Genomic DNA, 25,462 nt, shown 5'->3' with positions numbered 1-25,462 from the left:
CTCCATTAGGATGATATATGTAATCTACACCTCCTTTAGGATGATAGATGTAATCTACACCTCAACTAGGATGATAGATGTAATCTACACCTCCTTTAGGATGATAGATGTAATCTACACCTCCTTTAGGATGATAGATGTAATCTACACCTCCATTAGGATGATAGATGTAATCTACACCTCCATTAGGATGATAGAGGTAATCTACACCTCCTTTAGGATGACAGATGTAATCTACACCTCCTTTAGGATGATAGATATAGATGTAATCTACACTCCTAGTTGAGGATGATGGATGTAATCTGCACCTCCTTTAGGATGATAGATGTAATCTACACCTCCTTTATGATGATAGATGTAATCTACACCTCCTTTAGGATTATAGAGGTAATCTACACCTCCTTTAGGATGACAGATGTAATCTACACCTCCATTAGGATGATAGATGTCATCTACACCTCCGTTAGGCTGATAGATGTCATCTACACCTCAACTAGGATGATAGATGTAATCTACACCTCCATTAGGATGATAGATGTCATCTACACCTCCGTTAGGCTGATAGAAATCCTCATTCATTTAATAATTAAATTATTAAATTATTTTAAATATTAATAATTTAATTTCACCTTCATTATTTCTATATTTCTACATCTTTCCTAGTACATTATCACAGCATATTAGCTATGCTTGGCCTAGTATATTATCACAGCATATTGGCTATGCTTGGCCTAGTATATTATCACAGCATATTAGCTATGCTTGGCCTAGTATATTATCACAGCATATTGGCTATGCTTGGCCTAGTATATTATCACAGCATATTAGCTATGCTTGGCCTAGTATATTATCACAGCATATTGGCTATGCTTGGCCTAGTATATTATCACAGCATATTAGCTATGCTTGGCCTAGTATATTATCACAGCATATTGGCTATGCTTGGCCTAGTATATTATCACAGCATAATGGCTATGCTTGGCCTAGTATATTATCACAGCATATTGGCTATGCTTGGCCTAGTATATTATCACAGCATATTGGCTATGCTTGGCCTAGTATATTATCACAGCATATTGGCTATGCTTGGCCTAGTACATTATCACAGCATATTGGCTATGCTTGGCCTAGTATATTATCACAGCATATTGGCTATGCTTGGCCTAGTACATTATCACAGCATATTGGCTATGCTTGGCCTAGTATATTATCACAGCATATTAGCTATGCTTGGCCTAGTATATTATCACAGCATATTGGCTATGCTTGGCCTAGTATATTATCACAGCATATTGGCTATGCTTGGCCTAGTATATTATCACATCATATTGGCTATGCTTGGCCTAGTATATTATCACAGCATATTGGCTATACTTGGCCTAGTATATTATCACAGCATATTGGCTATGCTTGGCCTAGTATATTATCACAGCATATTGGCTATACTTGGCCTAAACAATATTGTTTTTCTCAGACCGTATTATATTTCAAAACTCAAGCATTGATAAAATAGATTTGTTGTATGCCTTGCGAGGCACAGCTGAGCATATACTTAAATAATGACATGACTGTGCTGATAGTACCTGCATCTGATGGTCTGTCTCAGCGGTCTGTCTCTGAGGGAACACCCCCTACCACCTGATGGTCTGTCTCTGAGGGAACACCGCCTACCATCTGATGGTCTGTCTCTGAGGGAACACCGCCTACCACCTGATGGTCTGTCTCTGAGGGAACACCGCCTACCATCTGATGGTCTGTCTCTGAGGGAACACCGCCTACCACCTGATGGTCTGTCTCTGAGGGAACACCGCCTACCACCTGATGGTCTGTCTCTGAGGGAACACCGCCTACCACCTGATGGTCTGTCTCTGAGGGAACACCGCCTTCCACCTGATGGTCTGTCTCAGCGGTCTGTCTCTGAGGGAACACCGCCTACCATCTGATGGTCTGTCTCTGAGGGAACACCGCCTACCACCTGATGGTCTGTCTCTGAGGGAACACCGCCTTCCACCTGATGGCAAAACTCGAGTCACACCACATTATTTCTGCCTCAATGCACAAATTCACGTTGTTGTTTATTAATGACTAGAGAAAGTGAAATGTTTCTTTCGATATTAAAAAGTAGACACGATGAGCTGCTAATTCCAACAACGCAATCCAATCGATACACGTGGCTACTCATTCTGCTGCAGCGCCGGTGGTAGCCAGTGGAAGTCATGAAGAAGAGTGTATTGTCTTGTAAAAGTGTTGAATCAAAACAGGGTTGACAGTTCTGTGCAGAAGAAGAAACAGCAGCTCTCTGCTGTATTCTTGGACAGTCTCTCTCTGCTGTATTCTTGGACAGTCTCTCTCTGCTGTATTCTTGGATAGTCTCTCTCTGCTGTATTCTTGGAAAGTCTCTCTCTGCTGTATTCTTGGACAGTCTCTCTCTGCTGTATTCTTGGACAGTCTCTCTCGGCTGTATTCTTGGACAGTCTCTCTCTGCTGTATTCTTGGACAGTCTCTCTCAGCTGTATTCTTGGACAGTCTCTCTCTGGTGTATTCTTGGACAGTCTCTATCTGCTGTATTCTTGGACAGTCTCTCTCTGCTGTATTCTTGGACAGTCTCTCTCTGCTGTATTCTTGGACAGTCTCTCTCTGCTGTATTCTTGGATAGTCTCTCTCTGCTGTATTCTTGGACAGTCTCTCTCGGCTGTATTCTTGGATAGTCTCTCTCTGCTATATTCTTGGACAGTCTCTCTCTGCTGTATTCTTGGACAGTCTCTCTCTGCTGTATTCTTGGACAGTCTCTCTCTGGTGTATTCTTGGACAGTCTCTCTCTGCTGTATTCTTGGACAGTCTCTCTCAGCTGTATTCTTGGACAGTCTCTCTCTGGTGTATTCTTGGACAGTCTCTCTGCTGTATTCTTGGACAGTCTCTCTCTGCTGTATTCTTGGACAGTCTCTCTCTGGTGTATTCTTGGACAGTCTCTCTCTGGTGTATTCTTGGACAGTCTCTCTCTGCTGTATTCTTGGACAGTCTCTCTCTGCTGTATTCTTGGACAGTCTCTCTCTGCTGTATTCTTGGACAGTCTCTCTCTGCTGTATTCTTGGACAGTCTCTCTCTGCTGTATTCTTGGACAGTCTCTCGCTGCTGTATTCTTGGACAGTCTCTCTCTGCTGTATTCTTGGACAGTCTCTCTCTGCTGTATTCTTGGACAGTCTCTATCTGCTGTATTCTTGGACAGTCTCTCTCTGGTGTATTCTTGGACAGTCTCTCTCTGCTGTATTCTTGGACAGTCTCTCTCTGCTGTATTCTTGGACAGTCTCTCTCTGCTGTATTCTTTGACAGTCTCTCTCTGCTGTATTCTTGGACAGTCTCTCTCTGCTGTATTCTTGGACAGTCTCTCTGCTGTATTCTTGGACAGTCTCTCTCTGCTGTATTCTTGGACAGTCTCTCTCTGCTGTATTCTTGGACAGTCTCTCTCTGCTGTATTATTGGACAGTCTCTCTCTGCTGTATTCTAGGACAGTCTCTCTCTGCTGTATTCTTGGACAGTCTCTCTGCTGTATTCTTGGACAGTCTCTCTCTGCTGTATTCTTGGACAGTCTCTATCTGCTGTATTCTTGGACAGTCTCTCTCTGGTGTATTCTTGGACAGTCTCTCTCTGCTGTATTCTTGAACAGTCTCTCTCTGCTGTATTCTTGGACAGTCTCTCTCTGGTGTATTCATGGACAGTCTCTCTCTGCTGTATTCTTGGACAGTCTCTCTCTGCTGTATTCTTGTACAGTCTCTCTCTGCTGTATTCTATGACAGTCTCTCTCTGCTGTATTCTTGGACAGTCTCTCTCTGGTGTATTCTTGGACAGTCTCTCTCTGCTGTATTCTTGGACAGTCTCTCTCTGCTGTATTCTTGGACAGTCTCTCTCTGGTGTATTCTTGGACAGTCTCTCACTGCTGTATTCTTGGACAGTCTCTCTCTGCTGTATTCTTGGACAGTCTCTCTCTGGTCATGTGGTTTTAAAAGTTACGAAACCTCATGGCTAATACTAAACCTTGTTTTGGGGTCTTGGAAGCTGTGGGCGCGGTGATTTGAGCTATTCGAATGGCCAGTACAGTTGGCTCTCTTAATATATTTCTCCTGGTCCGCCGGACAGGCGGAATCTATCCACCTACTTCCAACAGGGCTTCTGAATCAAGTGTACCTTCTTCCAACAGGGCTTCTGGATCAAGTGCACCTACTTCCAACAGGGCTTCTGAATCAAGTGCACCTACTTCCAACAGGGCTTCTGAATCAAGTGCACCTACTTCCAACAGGGCTTCTGAATCAAGTGTACCTTCTTCCAACAGGGCTTCTGGATCAAGTGCACCTACTTCCAACAGGGCTTCTGAATCAAGTGCACCTTCCTACAACAGGGCTTCTGAATCAAGTGCACCTACCTCCAACAGGGCTTCTGAATCAAGTGCACCTACTTCCAACAGGGCTTCTGAATCAAGTGCATCTACCTCCAACAGGGCTTCTGAATCAAGTGCACCTACCTCCAACAGGGCTTCTGAATCAAGTGTACCTACCTCCAACAGGGCCTCTGAATCAAGTGCACCTACTTCCAACAGGGCCTCTGAATCAAGTGCACCTACCTCCAACAGGGCTTCTGAATCAAGTGCACCTACCTCCAACAGGGCTTCTGAATCCAGTGTTGAAATAATTTAACTAATAAATAGAACAACAAGACTTTATCTTTGGCTTTTCTACAGAAATGTTAGGAATTCCTTGAAGATAGACCAGTCAATCACAACGAATCAATCAAATGTATTTATATAGCCCTTCGTACATCAGCTGATATCTCAAAGTGCTGTACAGAAACCCAGCCTAAAACCCCAAACAGCAAGCAATGCAGGTGTAGAAGCACGGTGGCTCGAGAAACTCCCTAGAATGGCAGGAACCTAGGAAGAAACCCAGAGAGGAACCAGGATCTGAGGGGTGGCCAGTCCTCTTCTGGCTGTGCCAGGTGGAGATTATAACAGTACATGGCCAAGATGTTCAAATGTTCATAGATGACCAGCAGGGTCAAATAATAATAATCACAGTGGTTGTAGAGGGTGCAGCAAGTCAGCACCTCAGGAGTAAATGTCAGTTGGCTTTTCATATTCGATCATTCAGAGTTAGAGACAGCAGGTGCGGTAGAGAGAGTCGAAAACAGCAGGTCTGGGACGGGTAGCACATTCGGTGAACAGGTCAGGATTCCATAGCCGCAGGCAGAACAGTTGAAACTGGAGCAGCAACATGACCAGGTGGACCAGGGACAGCAAGGAGTCCTCAGGCCAGGTAGTCCTGACGCATGGTCCCAGGGCTCAGGTCCTCCAGGAGGGAAGGGAGAGGGAGAGAGAGGGAATTAGAGGAAGCATACTTAAATTCATGCAAGATACCGGATAAGACAGGAGAAATACTCCAGATATAACAGACTGACCCTAGCCCCCCGACACATAAACTATTGCAGCTGCTGCCCCTTCCGACGATACCCCCGTACAGGGCCAACCAGGCTATGGGATATAACCCCACCCACTTTGCCAAAGTACAGCCCCCACACCACTAGAGGGATATCTTCAATTTTACTACCCTGAGACAAAGCTGAGAATAGCCCACAAAGATCTCCCCCACGGCACGAACCCAAGGGGGGCGCCAACCCGGACAGGAAGATCACGTCAGTGACTCAACCCACACAAGTGACGCACACCTCCTATGGACTGCATGGAGGAGCACCAGTAAGCCAGTGACTTAGCCCCTGTAATAGGGTTAGAGGCAGAGAATCCCAGTGGAAAGAGGGAAACCGGCCAAGCAGAGACAGTAAGGGTGGTTCCTCACTCCAGTGCCTATGTGTTCACCTTCACACCCCTGGGCCGACATCCTCAGACATGGATGGATGTTGAATACTGACTTGTAATCACTGGTGACCTGGCTGTGAATATAGTAGGGCCGTTCCTCCACTATCTCCAAATAACTCTCCTCTTGGAAATGAGGTTTTGTTAGCTTGTTAGCTTGTTAGCTTGTGCTGGAAATGTACAATGTACCAATAACAACCAAATGTAACACGGTTCATATGAGAATTACCTCAAGTAAATGCACCATAAAAGAAAATATGTGTTTAGAAAGAAAGAAAGAAAGACATTTATTCATAGTATGAACGGCATGATCATGTGTAAAAGTATAAAAGTAGAATAACTAGTGTAAAAGTAGAATAACTAACTCGTTTTAAAACGGTTCCTAAAGTGCAAAGTGAACGTTTCAAGTTCAAGAATACAACCATGGTAATTGTAATAGAAAATCTAATTCAGATCTAGCGTACTGAGGTTTTTTGGTGATGAATAACCTAGAATCAATCTCGCATTCCTTTACCGCTTTGAATGACGCCACGGCGTGTCCGTCATTCTCAGTGATTAGCAATGAAGCGGTTGAGGAAAAGGACATCGGTGTAATGTATTGCGGCGGCATAGAGTTTAATCGTTTCATTTCCGTCTCGGGTTTCCCCAGGAGAAAGTGGCCTACAACTGTCCCTATATAAACAGTGACAGGGGAAGGGCAACCATGGCACATTGAAGGACATAGACTCCTGTAGCCACCTGGTCTTTTCGTTTAAAAAAAAAAACACCGTTGGAGGATGACACGGGTCAGTCTGCAGGATTAAAGCATTATGCTATTTTGAAATATATAATTCAATTCGTATTTTAAATAATATTTAATTACGTTGTATATGAATGGAATATGTTTAGGGACGGGTTATTATAGGCTAATGGTTTCGATGTGCGTGTCAAACGATCAATTAGTTGTTTGATTTTTTGTTGTTGTTGATCATCTGAGTTTTAAACTTCTACTATGCACATTGATGATTATTATTATTATTTACCATCTACTTGTTGTCGCATGAAAAACGTTTGCTTTCTTCGCCGTTTTCCAGATGCTAGTTGTTTGCATCTGCGGTTGCCTGAGTTTTGCATGGCTGTCGTCAGCAAAGAGATGTTTCAATCAGAGGGGTGTGGATCGGCGGGCTTCAAGGTCCATCATGAGCATCCACTGCTTTAGGACGGCTGTGTCTGACAGCATCCACCTGCAACGGCACTGGGACAGACAGAGCTGCCCCAGCTTCAAACTCCACACTGCGTCTCTGTCATCGGTGCAGTACAACAACCGCTCTCTCTCCCCCTGGCGGTACAGGTAAGGTATCGCCCTTCAGCTTTCTGTAAAACAGCACTATATGTAACAGCGTCATTTCAACAGCCCGGTCCTGACACTTTGTTTGGTAAGCTGAAGGATGGGACTGGGGAAATAGAACTCTCAAATGAATAGTCAGCTATGGATGGCAGGACTGACGACCCATGATTGACATGATGTTTCAAACGTTTTGAAGACAAACACAAAGAATGGAGTAAGCCTATGAAAAGGTCAAACAGTTAATTATGGTATTAATGTGCATGTATTTTCATTTTGTGGATGCCATTCATCAAATTCAATGCATGTATCTAATCAGTGGACGTTTCCGATAATATCAGGCTACACTGTGACATCACGTTGGGCTTGATATCATTTCACGACGTTGCTCTCTTACAGAATCGATGAGAGAGAGGACAGGATTCCCGCTAAAATCCTGGTGGCTGAGTGTCTGTATGAGGGCTGCATCGTCAACAAGCACGAGGACAAGACATATAACTCTGTCCCCGTGCTGGCCACTATCACCGTGCTCCAGAAGACTGTGTGCCCTGGCAACCCTCGACACTACCTGGTGACAGTAGACTCGGTTACCATCCCTGTGGCATGCACATGTGTTGTACCCAGACAGATGATTTCATCTCTTGGATTAGGTTAAGTGTTACGGACTTGTCCAAAATGGCACCCTATTCCCTATGTAGTGCACTACGATACGCACATGTCCAAAATGGCACCCTATTCCCTATGTAGTGCACTATGATACATATGTGTTCAAAATGGCACCCTATTCCCTATGTAGTGCACTATGATACATATGTGTTCAAAATGGCACCCTATTCCCTATGTAGTGCACTATGATACATCAGTGTCCAAAATGGCACCCTATTCCCTATGTAGTGCACTACGATACGCACATGTCCAAAATGGCACCCTATTCCCTATGTAGTGCACTACGTTTGACCAGAGCCCTATGGGCCTTGGTATCTCTGCACTAATTCAGCGTCAGCCTGTAACAAAGAGTCCAAACTGTGTTTATACACACAGACACAACCTTGGATTAGATTCATTCTTATAGAGATGATTATAGAATAAATAACCATTTAAGTAGTGAGATTTCTCACCCCCCAAAAAAAATAAAAAATAAAAGTTGTGTTTGTTTTAAAACTCACCTTAGGCCTTCCTGGTTCAGATCAGAACTCCGACACTATGGCCATTCTCTAAGACGTCTGTACAATGGCTGTCGACATGGAGACACATCGGGCATATTTTCGCCTTGACTTCACTATGAATGTGAATGTGAATTGGACAGATCATTCAAGCAATATTGCCATATTTACTTGTTGCTTGTTTACTGGTTGAATTATGACTGTAAAATGTCTTATGCCGGGGGGGGGGTTTTCTGGAACCTGGACTTTGGTAAATTGATGAGGTAGAAAGTGTCTGTTCCTGCTGTATGATGACAGAAAGTAGAACTGCTGGGGTATCCCTCTGGTGTGTATAACTAATATGTTGTCTTTGTGTATTAGTCAATGACCTATTTATCAATGGTCTTAGGGACTTAGGAAATTCAAGTCCTCAGTTATGTTGTTGTGTGTGTCCACTAGGTATCTCAGTAAGACGATAACGTGACATGATGTTCGCTTTCACTGGTTGATATAATCCCCTTCTGTGAACTTCAGTGGTTCCATCTGCAGTCCTCTCCCAGTGTTGTCCGTCTTATAAAATCCATCTGCAGTCCTCTCCCAGTGTTGTCCGTCTTATAAAATCCATCTGCAGTCCTCTCCCAGTGTTGTCCGTCTTATAAAATCCATCTGCAGTCCTCTCCCAGTGTTGTCCGTCTTATAAAATCCTATCATGGTAAACAGTACACTGTGAGCCCTCAAACGATTCTGCTAACCATTGTTTGTACTCGTGTTTGTATATATAAAATAAAAATAAATCTATAGACAGCTTTTATGCAATGGGTGTGTCTAATCCTGAATGCTGATTGGTTAAAACCGCATTCCAGCCGGTGTCTATTCCACAAGTTACCACCGGCTAAATCTATGATGTTAAAATGCCTATTTACTCTGTTCCATCTGACTCCGCAATACAACATTTCGTCAGCCCAGCCAGGCAATTTATGAAGTTGATCTCCACTATGAAAAGCATCTAGACATGGTCTCACATTTAGTTTTCAACAGCGGAGATTTGTATAAACCTTACTGTCTGTCTCTCTGACATTTGCAACATTGCTTCAATATTCAAATTCTCACCAGCTGTCCCATAGTAATGAACAGTCGGGACAAGACAGACAGGCAGGCAGCGTTTCTCAGCCAGGCTAAATCATGAATCAGCTGGCGTCATTTTTAAGGATATAAGAAATGTCAATTGAAAAAAAGTCAAACGAAATGAAATGCAGCTCATTTGCATTCTTTCCAGCTTCAGTTTGAAGTGATTGTGTTGTTGGCTTGCTCCTCTGAACAACAGTGTCCTGACGAGTGAGCAAATTTTCTATGCGAGGCGAAAATTGCGCTTATTAGCTCATTGTTATGGACGTCTGAAAATAAATGTCACTAGAAAACAGCTTCAACAAATGCAGCTGCTGTTGTTATTCGGTCTGCTCTGTTTGACGTGACTCTAAGTCAGACGTAGTTGGCTAGCTAGCAAGCAAGGGACAAGAACATGGCCAGCTAGTATGGCAATGGAACACTTAGAACAAACGACTGGGGCGCGTCCATAGATACAGAACAAAAAGAATGAACAACTGGGTCGCGTCCACAGATACAGAACAAAAAGAATGAACAACTGGGTCGCGTCTCTGGCAACCGAACCGATAGAACGAACGACCGGCCGGCTTGGGTAGCAACCCTAGATTTGTGTCGTGACTATATCTTGCGGAAGGATGAAATAGAATGAATAAATTCATCAGAATAATGTCTTTAATGAAAATATGTCAATCATTATTTTAATATGTTAGTCATCCCATTGCATAAAAGTGATAATGTCCTTGAAGCCGGTGTTTGGAGGACATATTGGCAAATTTGCCCACCCTTGTCTTTGGCCTAACAACACCCATGTCAATATATCCTTGGGCATTATCATTTAAATCATCTCTGAACCCAGAACTAAACCAGCGCTGGTCCCCCAGCTAGCTTCTCAAAAAACTAATTCACATGCCTTATACACATAAACCGTATAATCTTGTAAACCTTCTACTGAACATACATAACAATGAGCATGGATAGATCATTGTAATAATAATAATGAGAGAACTACTCAAGTTGTAAATGACTCATTAAGTACAGTTAGATTAGACCATGAAATAAAAAACAATATTCAAATAAAGTAGAAAAATAACACACAATTGTACCTCTGTACATTTATTGTGGTCAAGTTTCAGTATAATAACTTGTTCTCCAATGTAGATATGTTTTTTTTGGGGGGGGGGGGGGGGGGGGGGGGCAGTAACACCCACCACCCAAAAGGATATAAGACGGGAAGTGTGTCTAATCCAAATTCAGTAACATCATCATGATTATTAAACGATTTAATCAAAGTGGAAATAATTTACAAATTCACCAGATTTACATCGTTGGCAAGAACAAAAAAACTAAGGAAGTGATTGGTACATCAGTCAGTCTGTTACTGTATGAGATCAGCAGGGAGGACCAGGTTTGTGTAGGTCTGTCCATGCGTTGACCTGGTGAGTGATACTGTGTGTGGTGGTGGCTATCAGCCGTGAGTAGGTGCAGCGGTCATAAGCCACAGGGAAAACATGGAAGAGGTTTCCACTGGGAGGGGCAGTAGGCCGGATGCCCAGGTGTCTCATACACAGTCCCAGATACACATCCTCTATGTAGACGGCTTTAACATGCCTGGACGCCTCCACCAGCTTCCTGGGGAGGTCTAAGGTGAAGACATAGCCCAGGCCCAGAGCATAAGGTGGGTATACCGGTTCAGGAAACACCTCCTTTGGAAGGTACCATTTGGAGTTACGGTCTCTTAGAACAGCGCCCCGTTGGGCCACTAGTCCAGTCATGTAATTCTGCTTTGGAGCATGAAGCAGCATGTTGACCAAGGTGTTCACGTTGAGGAACATGTCTGAGTCGATCTTCATGGCGTAGGAGGCGTTGGGGCAGCGAGAGCTCAGCCACTCCATCATCACCATGGTCTTGATGGTCAGGTTTTTGTAGCTGTCTATGAAGTCGCTCTGCAGCAGATCCTGGTGCTCTTTGCTCTCCTGCAGCACCTTCTCCTGGAGCTGCTCTGTCTCCTCTCCACTGGGCAGTCCCAGCAGGAAGAACAGACGGACCTCTCTGCCCAGTACCTGCCTCTCACTGCCCCAAGTCCTGCGGACGGCCTCACGAGCGTCCCTGTTATAGGGCACCACTGGCACCATCAGAACCAGGAAGGGTTTCTGCTCCCGGCATTTCTCTGGCTCATCCAGGATGAAGATGTACTCTGATGGGTATTCTACATGGTACGGTCCTGGGGACACATACGGAGGAGGAGTGGCCAGAACTGCCTTGACCTCTGTGATCAGATTAGTGATGATGGTCAGTGCAGAGGTGATGGAACTAGTTTCATGATGTGTTGTGTTGAGTTCGATGGCCTGTTGAGTAGAGTGGATACGTGAAGTCTGACGATCTGTTGAATTGGCAGACGCAGTTTCATGAGCGTCTATGGTCAAATCAGTGGTGTTGAGAGGAACTGCTTCGCTACTGGTGTTGACTGAACGACCGTGGTATTCTGCCCACCATCTTGGGACACACTCTGCTGACTGGTGGTTGGTGAAGAACAAGATGGCCGCCACGGTGACGAGCAGGATGAGGAAACGGCAACGAAAACCGGACCAGCAGCAGCGTCTCCCACCTTCCGCCATCTTCTGACTGGGAGGAGAGAAACATAAATGGTTTAGTCATCCTTGAGATGTATGAAAAAAAACTCACCATCATTATGTTTCTGTGGCATTGCAGTCTTCAAAAAATGATATATATTAACAGTTATCTAATAGATTAGGACGTTCTGATTTGATTTCTAGCCATAGACTCAACAATGGTGCCATTTTAACTTCTGGAATGATATTTAGTTTGATGTTAAAACTAAACGTCAGAACAGACTTCTGATTTGCATGTGATCACATACATTGGTCTTCTCTCATTGATCTAGATAGGAGAGTGGCACTCAAAGCCATGCTTGAGTTCTGAGTCAAGCAGATGAGGTGCAGCTCTTTGGGGTGTTCACCCACCCGTCTCAAATGAGGTGCAGCTCTTCGGGAGTGTTCACCCACCCGTCTCAAATGAGGTGCAGCTCTTCGGGAGTGTTCACCCACCCGTCTCGACCAATGAGAGAAGACACAGATACTCTAAGATTTTTTTAGATAACTTTTTTTATTTCACCTTTTATTTAACCTGGTAGTCTAGTTGAGAACAAGTTCTCATTTACAAATGCGACCTGGCCAAGATAAAGCAAAGCTGCACAAACAGAGTTACACATAGAGTAAACAAACATACAGTCAATAATACAATAGAGAAAGTCTATATACAGTTTGTGCAAATGAGGTAAGATAAGGGAGGTAAGGCAATAAATAGGCCGTAGTGGAGAAGTAATTACCATTTAGCAATTAAACACTGGAGTGATAGATGTGCAGAAGATGAATGTTCAAGCAGAGATACTGGGGTGCAAAGGAGCAAGATAAATAAATAAATACAATATTGGGATGAGGTAGTTGGATGGGCTATTTACAGATGGGCTATGTACAGGTGCAATGATCTGTGAGCTGCTCTGACAGCTGATGCTTAACGTTAGTGAGGGAGATATGGATCTCCAGCTTCAGTGATTTTTGCAATTCGTTCCAGTCATTGGCAGCAGAGAACTGGAAGGAAAGGCAGCCAAAGGAGGAGTGGGCTTTGGGGATGACCAGTGAAATATACCTGCGGGAGCACGTGCTACGGGTGGGTGTTGCTAGGGTGACCAGTGAGCTGAGATAAGGCGGGACTTTACCTAGCAAAGACTTGTAGATGACCTGGAGCCAGTGGGTTTGGCGACAAATATGAAGAGAGGGCCAGCCAATGAGAGCATACAGGTCGCAGTGGTGGGTAGTATATGGGGCTTTAGTGACAAAACGGATGGCACTGTGATTGACTGCATCCAATTTTCTGAGTAGAGTGTTGGAGGCTATTTTGTAAATGACATCGCTGAAGTCAAGGATCGGTAGGATAGTCAGTTTTACGAGGATATGTTTGGCAGCATGATGTTTTTTTTGCGAAATAGGAAGCCAATTCTAGATTTAATTTTGGAATGGAGATGCTTAATGTGGGTCTGGAAGGAGAGTTTACGGTCTAACCAGACACCTAGGTATTTATAGTGGTTCACATATTCTAAGGTGGCAGAGTATACATTGCACTGAACAGGAGCGCCACCTCCTCGGGCACTGAACAGGAGCGCCACCTCCTCGGGCACTGAACAGGAGCGCCACCTCCTCGGGCACTGAACAGGAGCGCCACCTCCTCGGGCACTGAACAGGAGCGCCACCTCCTCGGGCACTGAACAGGAGCGCCACCTCCTCGGGCACTGAACAGGAGCGCCACCTCCTCGGGCACTGAACAGGAGCGCCACCTCCTCGGGCACTGAACAGGAGCGCCACCTCCTCGGGCACTGAACAGGAGCGCCACCTCCTCGGGCACTGAACAGGAGCGCCACCTCCTCGGGCACTGAACAGTAGAAGGAGCACCACCTCAGACAAACTTTAGTTCTGCCAGAGGTTCCTCTTCATAAGGCTAGTCATCAACATAGATTGAACACCTCACTCAGAACTCCATAATTGTATGACTTTGAATACATCAAACTATAGTAAAAAAACAGATGGGACGAAACATGAAAATACACCTACCTTCTTCCTCCTTTCTTACTGCCATCTTCCACCATGTTGGAGATCTATCTAGCTGGGGGTGGCTGCCAGGCAGGTAGGCAGGAGATCTATCTAGCTGGGGATGGCTGTCAGGTTTAGGTAATTCCCCCTTGGTCAACTCTTCTGTCATACAATGAATAAGTGTGTCATATGTAGCAAAGGGGGGGAGTTAATATGGTTTGTATACGATGTGTCAATTTCATGCTGTTCACCTGCCCCTTTATGTGTGTGTGAACCATAGACATAGATAGAGCACTCTAGTGACCCAAAACCTCAATTTTTAGCATGGGCAGCGCCATTGAGGACTTTCACCATTTTGAAGTTGTCAACTAGGTGTAATTTCCAATGGGTTAATTAAGGAAGAATCATATAATTCCATCACAGGTCAGCAGGAGGAACCAGCAAACATTCCATCACTACAGCTGGCAGTAAATCACCAAGCTTGGCTTTATACATGTTCAGTCAACAACCTCCAGGGGGCAGTACAAACCCTTTCAGTTTGTTAACCAACTCATAGAAGTAACAGAAGAGGATAATTGAATACTTCAGTATGGAGATGGCTTCGATGGCGCTGCCCATGTTCTCACAGACGCCAGAATGGGACAGATACAAGGTTGCATCCTCTAACTGTCTCTATGGTGTGAGCCCAACTCATGTTCAATTGTTTCTGAGTGGACACACCTGTGTTATATCCCTTTGTAACGAGGGATGTACCTGTCACAGGTGTGACCGATTTGCATGTTTAACAAATCAAGTCTTTCTATTGGATAATTGTTGGATCATGCGATTCAAACTGTGTTATATTTAAACCCCTGTGTTTTTGTTTTTCAGGTAGAAGTCATGCAGTCCAGAGGCATGGTGGAACCTTGGGTCGATGGGCGTGGGTCGATGGGCGTGGGTCGATGGGCGTGGGTCGATGGGCGTGGGTCGATGGGCGTGGGTCGATTGGCTTGGTGAGTGAGTGGCTCATGGCGCTGGTTGAGCTGCATAAGAAGCGTTAGTATGGACACCTTCCTGCTGGATCGACGTGTACGACATCATGGTCCAGTTCCCACCAATATCCAGCAACTTCACACAGCCATTAAAGAGGAGTGGGACAACATTCAACAGGCCACAATCAACAGCCTCATCAACTTTATGCAAAGGAGATGTGTCGCGCTGCATGAGACAAATGGCGGTCACACCAGATGCTGACTGGTTTTCTGATCCATGCCCCACTTTTGTTTAGGTGTCTGTGACCAACAGATGACCTGTATTCTCAGTCATGTGACGGCCATAGTTAAAGGCCTAATGAATTTGTTTCAATAGGCTGATTTCTTGCCTATGGCGCTAGGTCATCGCTCATCCATATATTTATATATTCTTATTCCATCCCTTTACTTAGATTTGTGTGTATTACGTGTATGTGACCAATACCATCTGTTAACCATGTGACCAATACCATCTGTTAACCATGTGACCAATACCATCTGTTAACCATGTGACCAATACCATCTGTTAACCATGTGACCAATAACATCTGCTAACCATGTGATCAATACCATCTGTTAACCATGTGACCAATAACATCTGCTAACCATGTGACCAATAACATCTGCTAACCATGTGACCAATAACATCTGCTAACCATGTGACCAATAACATCTGCTAACCATGTGACCAATAACATCTGCTAACCATGTGACCAATAACATCTGCTAACCATGTGACCAATACCATTTGCTAACCATGTGTATGTGACCAATAACATCTACTAACCATGTGACCAATAACATCTTCTAACCATGTGACCAATAACATCTTCTAACCATGTGACCAATAACATCTGCTAACCATGTGCATGTGACCAATAACATTTTATTGTATTCATTTCAATTGACTGATTCCCTTAACTTATGTAACTCAATACAGCCTTTGAAGTTGTTGCACTAATTTGTTCAGTGAACCAGTCAGAAGGTTTAGAACACCGACTCATTCCAGGGTTTTTATTTGTATTATTTTCTACATTGTAGAATAATAGTGAAGACATCAAAACTATGAAATAACACATATGGAATCATGTAGTAACCAAAAAAGTGTTAAATAAATCAAAATATATTTTATGTTTGATATTCTTCAAAGTAGCCACCCTTTGATTTGATTTGATGACGGCTTTGCAGACGCTTGGCATTCTCTCAACCAGCTTCATGAGGTAGTCACCTGGAATGCATTTCAATTAACAGGTGTCTTCAGTAGTTGAACATTTTATTACTCCAACCTTGTGAAAGTGACAATCTGACACGTTTTCGTCCAGAACAACTTGATATCGAAGGAGTACCTCTGGTGTGACGGTCTGCACAATCGCAGTTCGGCGCGACACGACCATTTGACCCGAAGACGTGTTTCTATGCATGAGCTGAGCTAGCCGAAGTCGCCATGACAAGTGGGACTGAGTATTTCTATTGGGGAAGCAGTGTCTGCCTGTCTTCATTACTGTTCTGTCTATGTTTTATAGAGGAAGAGGAGCCAGTACCCAATCCCCCCCAAAATGTGCCGTTACAGCGCTCCCGAGTCAAGCTGTGTGTCTGTGTGTAAGTGAATGAACTCCTTAGTCATGCTGTTATGTCTCCACTAGGTGTCTCAGTAAGTATAACATGACATTGATGTTCACACTGCGCTGTCATTGTAATACCGCATTTATTAAGATATCTAAAGCGATTGCAAATCATGACATGGTTACGCTATTAGATAAGATATAAATATATTTTATTGACCTTTAACAATGCGGTTGCCACTGGTTACAATCCGCTCATTAAATGTTTATAGTGTGATGAATGCGTTATGGATACGTCATAGTAAATGGTTACTTCAGTCTATTTTAGTGGTTCAATCTGCTGTCCTGTTGTAACTTGCTCTCCCAGTGTTGTCCATCTTAAATCCTAACGAGGTAAATTATATACTGTGAGCCCTCCAATGATTCTATTAACAATTGTATCTGGAGGCGAAAGAGAAACACACACCTGTTTAAGGGAGGTACTGGGCTAGCGGAGTAGAAGACCTGGTTAGGGGAGGTGCTGGCTAGCGGAGTAGAAGACCTGGTTAGGGGAGGTGCTGGCTAGCGGAGTAGAAGACCTGGTTAGGGGAGGTACTGGGCTAGTGGAGTAGAACACCTGGTTAGGGGAGGTGCTGGCTAGCGGAGTAGAAGACCTGGTTAGGGGAGGTGCTGGCTAGCGGAGTAGAAGACCTGGTTAGGGGAGGTACTGGGCTAGTGGAGTAGAACACCTGGTTAGGGGGGGGTACTGGGCTAGCGGAGTAGAAGACCTGGTTAGTGGAGGTACTGGGCTAGCGGAGTAGAACACCTGGTTAGGGGAGGTGCTGGCTAGCAGAGTAGAACACCTGGTTAGGGCAGGTGCTGGATAGCAGAGTAGAACACCTGGTTAGGGGGAGGTGCTGGCTAGCAGAGTAGAACACCGGGTTAGGGGAGGTGCTGGCTATAGCAGAGTAGAACACCTGGTTAGGGGAGGTGCTGGCTAGCAGAGTAGAACACCTGATTAAGGGAGGTGCTGGTTAGCAGAGTAGAACACCTGGTTAGGGGAGGTGCTGGCTAGCGGAGTAGAAGACCTGGTTAGGGGAGGTGCTGGCTAGCGGAGTAGAAGACCTGGTTAGGGGAGGTACTGGGCTAGTGGAGTAGAACACCTGGTTAGGGGGGGTACTGGGCTAGCGGAGTAGAAGACCTGGTTAGTGGAGGTACTGGGCTAGCGGAGTAGAACACCTGGTTAGGGGAGTAGGGGAGGTGCTGGCTAGCAGAGTAGAACACCTGGTTAGGGCAGGTGCTGGATAGCAGAGTAGAACACCTGGTTAGGGGGAGGTGCTGGCTAGCAGAGTAGAACACCGGGTTAGGGGAGATGCTGGCTAGCAGAGTAGAACACCTGGTTAAGGGAGGTGCTGGCTAGCAGAGTAGAACACCTGGTTAGGGGAGGTGCTGGCTAGCAGAGTAGAACACCTGGTTAGGGGAGTGGCTGGCTAGCAGAGTAGAACACCTGGTTAGGGGAGGTGCTGGCTATAGCAGAGTAGAACACCTGGTTAGGGGGAGGTACTGGCTAGCAGAGTAGAACACCTGGTTAGGGGGATGTACTGGCTAGCAGAGTAGAACACCTGGTTAGGGGGATGTACTGGCTAGCAGAGTAGAACACCTGGTTAGGGGGAGGTACTGGCTAGCAGAGTAGAACACCTGGTTATGGGAGGTGCTGGCTAGCAGAGTAGAACACCTGGTTAGGGGGATGTTCTGGCTAGCAGAGTAGAACACCTGGTTAGGGGGAGGTACTGGCTAGCAGAGTAGAACACCTGGTTAGGGGGATGTTCTGGCTAGCGGAGTAGAACACCTGGTTAGGGGGATGTTCTGGCTAGCGGAGTAGAACACCTGTTTATAAACCCCTACAACAACCAAACAAGTTGTTCATTATAATCTGCATTTCCTGTTGCTCCAGTATTCTTTTTCCTGTTGTGAGAAGCTGGGTCAAATGAACCTGTTACAGTTTGCTCTGGAAAAAGGGGCAAAGCTGATGATTAAGTGCAGTGCAGCGGCTGTGTTTAGACTTTTCACCATCACATCAGCTCTGAAAGAGATGTGATTGGTCAAATGAACAATTAGGGGGAATAAAGATCAGAATTGGGCTGCCTGTCTAAACACTGCCAACTAGTCTCTATTACGATAAACCTGTTTAACTTGTTCTGGGTTTCTGCTGCTTCAGTGTAGTACACACATTCACCACAGACAGACCCAACCCATTGCATCCATTTCTTAGTCCTGTCCAGTCCATCACCATGTCCACGTGAGACAGATAACTGCTGCTCTCAGTCTTTGTTTAAAAAAAGCCTTAGGAATCAAAAAACCGGTGTAGCAAGGTGTCTGCCTCGGTTCAGAGAAAAACAACATTCTCCCAAAGGACGTAGCGTGAAGAACCTGGTCATTCAGGGTGTTAATGTTCTTCACCGAGGTATACAGTGCCTTTGGAAAGTATTCAGACCCTTAACTATGTACTTTGTTGAAGCACCTTTGGCAGTGATTACAGCCTTGAGTCTTCTTGGGTATGACGCAACAAGCTTGGCACACCTGTATTTGGGGAGTTTCTCTCTCTCAAGGTCTGTCAAGTTGAATGGGGAGAGTTGCTGCACAGATATTTTCAGATCTCTCCAGAAATGTTGTATATCCTTTCCCCATCCCCTCGTCACGTTCTTTGTTTTTTGTTTGTTAGTTAGTTAGTGTATGAACAAACAACGAGGAAGTGATTGGTACATCAGTCAGTCTGTTACTGTATGAGATCAGCAGGGAGGACCAGGTTTGTGTAGGTCTGTCCATGCGTTGACCTGGTGAGTGATACTGTGTGTGGTGGTGGCTATCAGCCGTGAGTAAGTGCAGCGGTCATAAGCCACAGGGAAAACCTGGAAGAGGTTTCCACTGGGGGGGTCAGTAGGCCGGATGCCCAGGTGTCTCATACACAGTCCCAGATACACATCCTCTATGTAGACGGCTTTAACATGCCTGGACGCCTCCACCAGCTTCCTGGGGAGGTCTAAGGTGAAGACATAGCCCAGGCCCAGAGCATAAGGTGGGTATACCGGTTCAGGAAACACCTCCTTTGGAAGGTACCATTTCGAGTTACGGTCTCTTAGAACAGCGGCCCATTGGGCCACTAGTCCAGTCTGGTAGTTCTGCGTTGGAGCGTGAAGCAGCATGTTGACCAAGGTGTTCACGTTGAGGAACATGTCTGAGTCGATCTTCATGGCGTAGGAGGCGTTGGGGCAGCGAGAGCTCAGCCACTCCATCATCACCATGGTCTTGATGGTCAGGTTTTTGTAGCTGTCTATGAAGTCGCTCTGCAGCAGATCCTGGTGCTCTTTGCTCTCCTGCAGCACCTTCTCCTGGAGCTGCTCTGTCTCCTCTCCACTGGGCAGTCCCAGCAGGAAGAACAGACGGACCTCTCTGCCCAGTACCTGCCTCTCACTGCCCCAAGTCCTGCGGACGGCCTCACGAGCGTCCCTGTTATAGGGCGCCACTGGCACCATCAGAACCAGGAAGGGTTTCTGCTCCCGGCATTTCTCTGGCTCATCCAGGATGAAGATGTACTCTGATGGGTATTCTACATGGTACGGTCCTGGGGACACATACGGAGGAGGAGTGGCCAGAACTGCCTTGACCTCTGTGATCAGATTAGTGATGATGGTCAGTGCAGAGGTGATGGAACTAGTTTCATGATGTGTTGTGTTGAGTTCGATGGCCTGTTGAGTAGAGTGGATAAGTGAAGTCTGACGATCTGTTGAATTGGCAGACGCAGTTTCATGAGCGTCTATGGGAAAACTAGTGGAGTTGATAGAAACTGCTTCGCTACTGGTGTTGGTAGAACCAGATCTGCTGACTGAACCGCCACGCAATTCCGCCCACCATTTTGACGCCCTGTCTAGTGAAGGGACCCACTCTACTGACCGATCGCCGAAGTAGAAGAAGACCGTTGCTATGAGGAGCAGGATGAGAAAACACCAACGGAAACGGGACCACCCACAGTATCTCCTGCCTTCAGCCATCTCTTTACTGAGAGAGAGAGAGAGAGAGAGAGAGAGAGAGAGAGATAATAGTGGCATATCTACATATTCATACAGTATATGCATTATAATAGTGGCATATCTACATATTCATACAGTATATGCATTATAATAGTGGCATATCTACATATTCATACAGTATATGCATTATAATAGTGGCATATCTACATATTCATACAGTATATGCATGTGACGACCCTCCCACTCTGTCTGCCGTATTCTCTCTTTGTTCTTGTTTCCTTATTAGGATGCCTGTGTGCGGAGTTGGGAGGGTCGTCAGCTACATGTGAAACACCTGGGCCCGGTGTCTCCCAGGATAAATACACCACTTCCCCATTCATGGAGGAGACTCTCTCCATGCAGACACACCTGTGCCCGGTGTCTCCCAGGATAAATACACCTCTTCCCCAGTCATGGAGGAGACTCTCTCCATGTAGACACACCTGTGCCCGGTGTCTCCCAGGATAAATACACCTCTTCCCCAGTCATGGAGGAGAGACTCTCTCCATGTAGACACACCTGTGCCCGGTGTCTCCCAGGATAAATACACCTCTTCCCCAGTCATGGAGGAGAGACTCTCTCCATGCAGACACCTTTATAGATTTTGTTGTGTATCTTGGTGGTTTTTGGTTGTTTGCTTTGGCACCTTTCAACACCCTGCATTATCACATTCATGCAAAACACTCCCTTACACTACTGATTACTGATTACACACACCACTGTATATTGTACTTCGTTTACTTTATTTAGTAAATATATATTTTGTTATTCCTTATCTCCACGTTGTCTCCCTTTTGTTACGGGCTTTGAGCCGGTTCATGACAATGCATTATATTAGTGACATACTGTGTATACATTATATTAGTGACATATCTACATATTCATACAGTACATGCATTATATTAGTGGCATATCTACATATGCATACTGTGTATACATTATATTAAGGGCATATCTACATATTCATACAGTACATGCATTATATTAGTGACATATCTACATATTCATACAGTACATGCATTATATTAAGGGCATATCTACATATTCATAGTGTATTTGCATTATATTAGTGACATATCTACATATTCATACAGTGTATGCATTATATTAGTGACATATCTACATATTCATACAGTACTGTATATGCATTACATTAGTGACATATCTAGATATTCATACAGTACTGTATATGCATTATATTAGTGACATATCTACATATTCATACATTGATTAATGTGCTTGTCTGACTTGCCTAGTTAAATACAGGTTAAATAAATACACAATCTTTTGACTTGACGTTTGTTTGGAAAGAAGAATGGATGGAACATGAGACCATCCCTTCCTCACATAGTGTCACGTCCTAGAAAGGTTGTTCTAGTTTATATTTTCTATTGTAGAGTAGGTCAGGGCGTGACTGGGGGGTTGTTCTAGTTTATATTTTCTATGGTAGAGTAGGTCAGGACGTGACTGGGGGGGTTGTTCTAGTTTATATTTTCTATGGTAGAGTAGGTCAGGGCGTGACTTGGGGGTTGTTCTAGTTTATATTTTCTATGGTAGAGTAGGTCAGGGTGTGACTGGGGGGTTGTTCTAGTTTATATTTTCTATGGTAGAGTAGGTCAGGGCGTGACTGGGGGATTGTTCTAGTTTATATTTTCTATGGTAGAGTAGGTCAGGGCGTGACTGGGGGGGTTGTTCTAGTTTATATTTTCTATGGTAGAGTAGGTCAGGGTGTGACTGGGGGGTTGTTCTAGTTTATATTTTCTATGGTAGAGTAGGTCAGGGCGTGACTGGGGGCTTGTTCTAGTTTATATTTTCTATGGTAGAGTAGGTCAGGGCGTGACTGGGGGGGTTGTTCTAGTTTATATTTTCTATGGTAGAGTAGGTCAGGGTGTGACTGGGGGATTGTTCTAGTTTATATTTTCTATGGTAGAGTAGGTCAGGGCGTGACTGGGGGCTTGTTCTAGTTTATATTTTCTATGGTAGAGTAGGTCAGGGCGTGACTGGGGGCTTGTTCTAGTTTATATTTTCTATGGTAGAGTAGGTCAGGGCGTGACTAGGCGATTGTTCTAGTTTAGATTTTCTATGTGGGGTTCTAGGTTTGATTTTCTATGTTGGGGATTTGTATGATTCCCAATTAGAGGCAGCTGGTTATCGTTGTCTCTAATTGGGGATCATACTTAAGTTACATTTCTCCAACTGTGGGTTATGGGATATTGTTTATGTTTAGTTGCCTGTTAGCACTGCATTGTCTTCCCTGTTCCTTTATTGTTTTTTCTAAGTTTCACATCTTTAATAAATTATGTGGAACTCAAAGTACGCTGGGCTTTGGTCCGACTATTTTTACGAAGATCGTGACACATTGGACTCTGGTCAAAAGTAGTGCACTATATAGGGAATAGGGTGCTATAGTGCAGTCTAGGCTGGTTTATAAATGTTGGTATGAAAATGTCCATGCAGCTATATAGTGATTTGACATCGTAACATTTATCTTGTATTTATTTCTAGAGCAGGGATGTATTTTAAATTCTAATGTTCACAAGTCTAATATCCTTCTTCTCCTTTGATTCTTATTAAAATAATAATATGTGATTTGTAGAAGTTCCTTGTAAAAGAAGATATTGGTCTCAGTGGGACTCAATTATCAACAACGTTGCATTTTGACTCCTGGACTGATAGTTAGTTGGACGTTAAAATACCTGAGCTGAGCATTGAGAACCAAGCATCCTCCTACATGTGAACTTAAGTTCCTGTGAAAACACCTGCGTTCCGTGCGTACAGTGACGTTCTATAGAATTCCTTCAGTATGACTGTTTTGTTACTTTTGAATTTGAATTCGTCAAACTATGGTAGAAAAAAACAGATGGGATGACACATGAAAATACACCTACCTTCTTCCTCCTTTCTTAGTGCCATCTTCCACCATGTTGGAGATCTATCTAGCTGGGGAAGGCTGCCAGGCAGGTAGGCAGGAGATCTATCTAGCTGGGGATGGCTGCCAGGCAGGTAGGCAGGTTTCAGTAATCCCTCTTCGGTCAACTCTTGTTGTTTCATACTCATGCAGGCAGGTAGGCAGGTGTAAGGTAGTCCAAACCTCAGTCAATTAATGTTGTATCATACAACAACTACATGTAATGGCAGAAGGCAGCCGTGGCCAAAGGTTGCTTCTGCTCCACCAGTATTTCCAGTTTGTTAACTCTCCTGCGACTAAATGATAAGTAAAACCGTTCCCACCTGGGGTAAAGTGAATGTGCAACTAGTTAGGGTGTGGCTTAACTGGCTCCCTACTCCCTACAAGGCTCCCTACTCCCTATAGAGGACAAGGCACCCGACACCCTTGGTCTTTTACCAAATAGGGCTATCTTCTGTATACCACCCCTACCTTGTCTCAACACAACTGATTGGCTTAAACGCATTAAGAAGGAAAGAAATTCCACAAATTAACTTTTAACAAGGCACACCTGTTAATTGAAATGCATTCCAGGTGACTACCTCATGAAGCTGGTTGAGAGAATACCAAGAGTGTGCAGAGCTGTCATCAAGGCAAAGGGTGGCTACTCTGAAGAATCTAAAATATATTTAGATTTGTTTCACACTTTTTTGGTTACTACAGAATTCCATATGTGTTATTTCATAGTTTTGATGTCTTCACTATTATTCTACAATGTAGAAAATAGTGAAAAATAAAGAAAAACCCTTGAATGAGTTGGTGTGTCCAAACGTTTGCCTGGTACTGTATATAAAGATCGGTTTTTGATGATACTGGCACACTGTTTTCAGATTGATCATGTATTCTCTCAGCACTTCTCAGAATATTCTATGTCTGAGGTGTGTATGCTTCACATGCTAACCAGTGGGACGTCAAGACACAAGAAAACATGTTTCCCAGGAAGTAGTTTGAGGGGTTTAGTTTAGTTTATTCCAATCCACTAGTACCCAAGCTGTGCGTCTCTATAGCTTCCTACTGTGTTGTAACAATGGTATTGTCTCTAGAGCTCTCCACTCCACTGACGTGGGGAACATGTAAATCCTTCTAGGTAACCATGGTGCCCTGGTCTCTACCTGCTGGAAGGCCACACCTTCATCTCATTTTTCACTGCAACGGGAGACCTTGTCTCATACTTCCTCTTATAGAGGTGTGTGTGTGTGTGTGTGTGTGTGTGTGTGTGTGTGTGTGTGTGTGTGTGTGTGTGTGTGTGTGTGTGTGTGTGTGTGTGTGTGTGTGTGTGCGCGCGTGCGTGCGTGCGCACGTGTTCGTACGTGCGTGAAGCCATTAGGCAAAAGATAAGCAGATAAGCAAAGTGCTGCTAAGTTGCTAGCAAACAACTCAAGTGCAGTTCTGTTTCTAGAAGGATTCTATAGTATTCTATACCCTCATAAGCAGCACTTTACAATATATACATTGTATTACCTGATCATTTCTGGTAACTATTTTAAGTACCAGAGAAATTATTAATCAGGCAGGAGCAGAGCAGATGATCCTTTACCCTTCCAGTCCATGAGCACTCTGCTGGCAGGCTGCCCTCTAAGGTGATGGTGGAGGGCAGACAGAACATGAGCACTCTGCTGGCAGGCTGCCCTCTAAGGTGATGGTGGAGGGCAGACAGAACATGAGCACTCTCCTGGCAGGCTGCCCTCTAAGGTGATGGTGGAGGGCAGACAGATCATGAGCACTCTGCTGGCAGGCTGCCCTCTAAGGTGATGGTGGAGGGCAGACAGAACATGAGCACTCTGCTGGCAGGCTGCCCTCTAAGGTGATGGTGGAGGGCAGACAGATCATGAGCACTCTGCTGGCAGGCTGCCCTCTAAGGTGATG

The 25,462-nt window shown here is 44.7% G+C and overlaps 2 protein-coding genes across 2 annotated transcripts; both read right to left on the bottom strand.

Annotated features, from left to right (window-relative positions):
* Window positions 1-10,780: 10,780 nt before the first annotated feature.
* LOC139403932 (beta-1,3-galactosyltransferase 1-like) lies at window positions 10,781-23,824 on the bottom strand. Its single transcript, XM_071147137.1, has 2 exons — window positions 23,538-23,824; window positions 10,781-12,049 (listed from the first exon to the last, which is right to left on the bottom strand). Exons 1-2 carry the CDS (start codon window positions 23,570-23,572, stop codon window positions 10,816-10,818), a joined length of 1,269 nt encoding a protein of 422 aa, XP_071003238.1. The 5' UTR covers window positions 23,573-23,824; the 3' UTR covers window positions 10,781-10,815.
* On the bottom strand, window positions 19,190-20,631 carry LOC139403933 (beta-1,3-galactosyltransferase 1-like). The gene has a single exon (XM_071147139.1). The coding sequence runs from the start codon at window positions 20,629-20,631 to the stop codon at window positions 19,372-19,374; it is 1,260 nt and encodes a 419-aa protein (XP_071003240.1). The 3' UTR covers window positions 19,190-19,371.
* Window positions 23,825-25,462: the final 1,638 nt, after the last annotated feature.

The sequence above is a fragment of the Oncorhynchus clarkii genome, unplaced genomic scaffold (genome assembly GCF_045791955.1).
Source record: "Oncorhynchus clarkii lewisi isolate Uvic-CL-2024 unplaced genomic scaffold, UVic_Ocla_1.0 unplaced_contig_8727_pilon_pilon, whole genome shotgun sequence".
NCBI lineage: Eukaryota > Metazoa > Chordata > Actinopteri > Salmoniformes > Salmonidae > Oncorhynchus > Oncorhynchus clarkii.
Note: the sequence above shows the minus strand (reverse complement) of the source record. Positions and strands in the feature narration are given on the sequence as shown.

Excerpts from the sequence above, each read along its gene's own strand:
- LOC139403933 (XM_071147139.1), bottom strand. The coding sequence starts at position 20,631 with ATGGCTGAAGGCAGGAGATACTGTGGGTGGTCCCGTTTCCGTTGGTGT.
- LOC139403932 (XM_071147137.1), bottom strand. The coding sequence starts at position 23,572 with ATGGTGGAAGATGGCACTAAGAAAGGAGGAAGAAG. Across the intron at positions 12,050-23,537 it reads ACTAAGAAAGGAGGAAGAAG|TCAGAAGATGGCGGAAGGTG; the intron begins GTAGGTGTATTT and ends CTCTCCTCCCAG.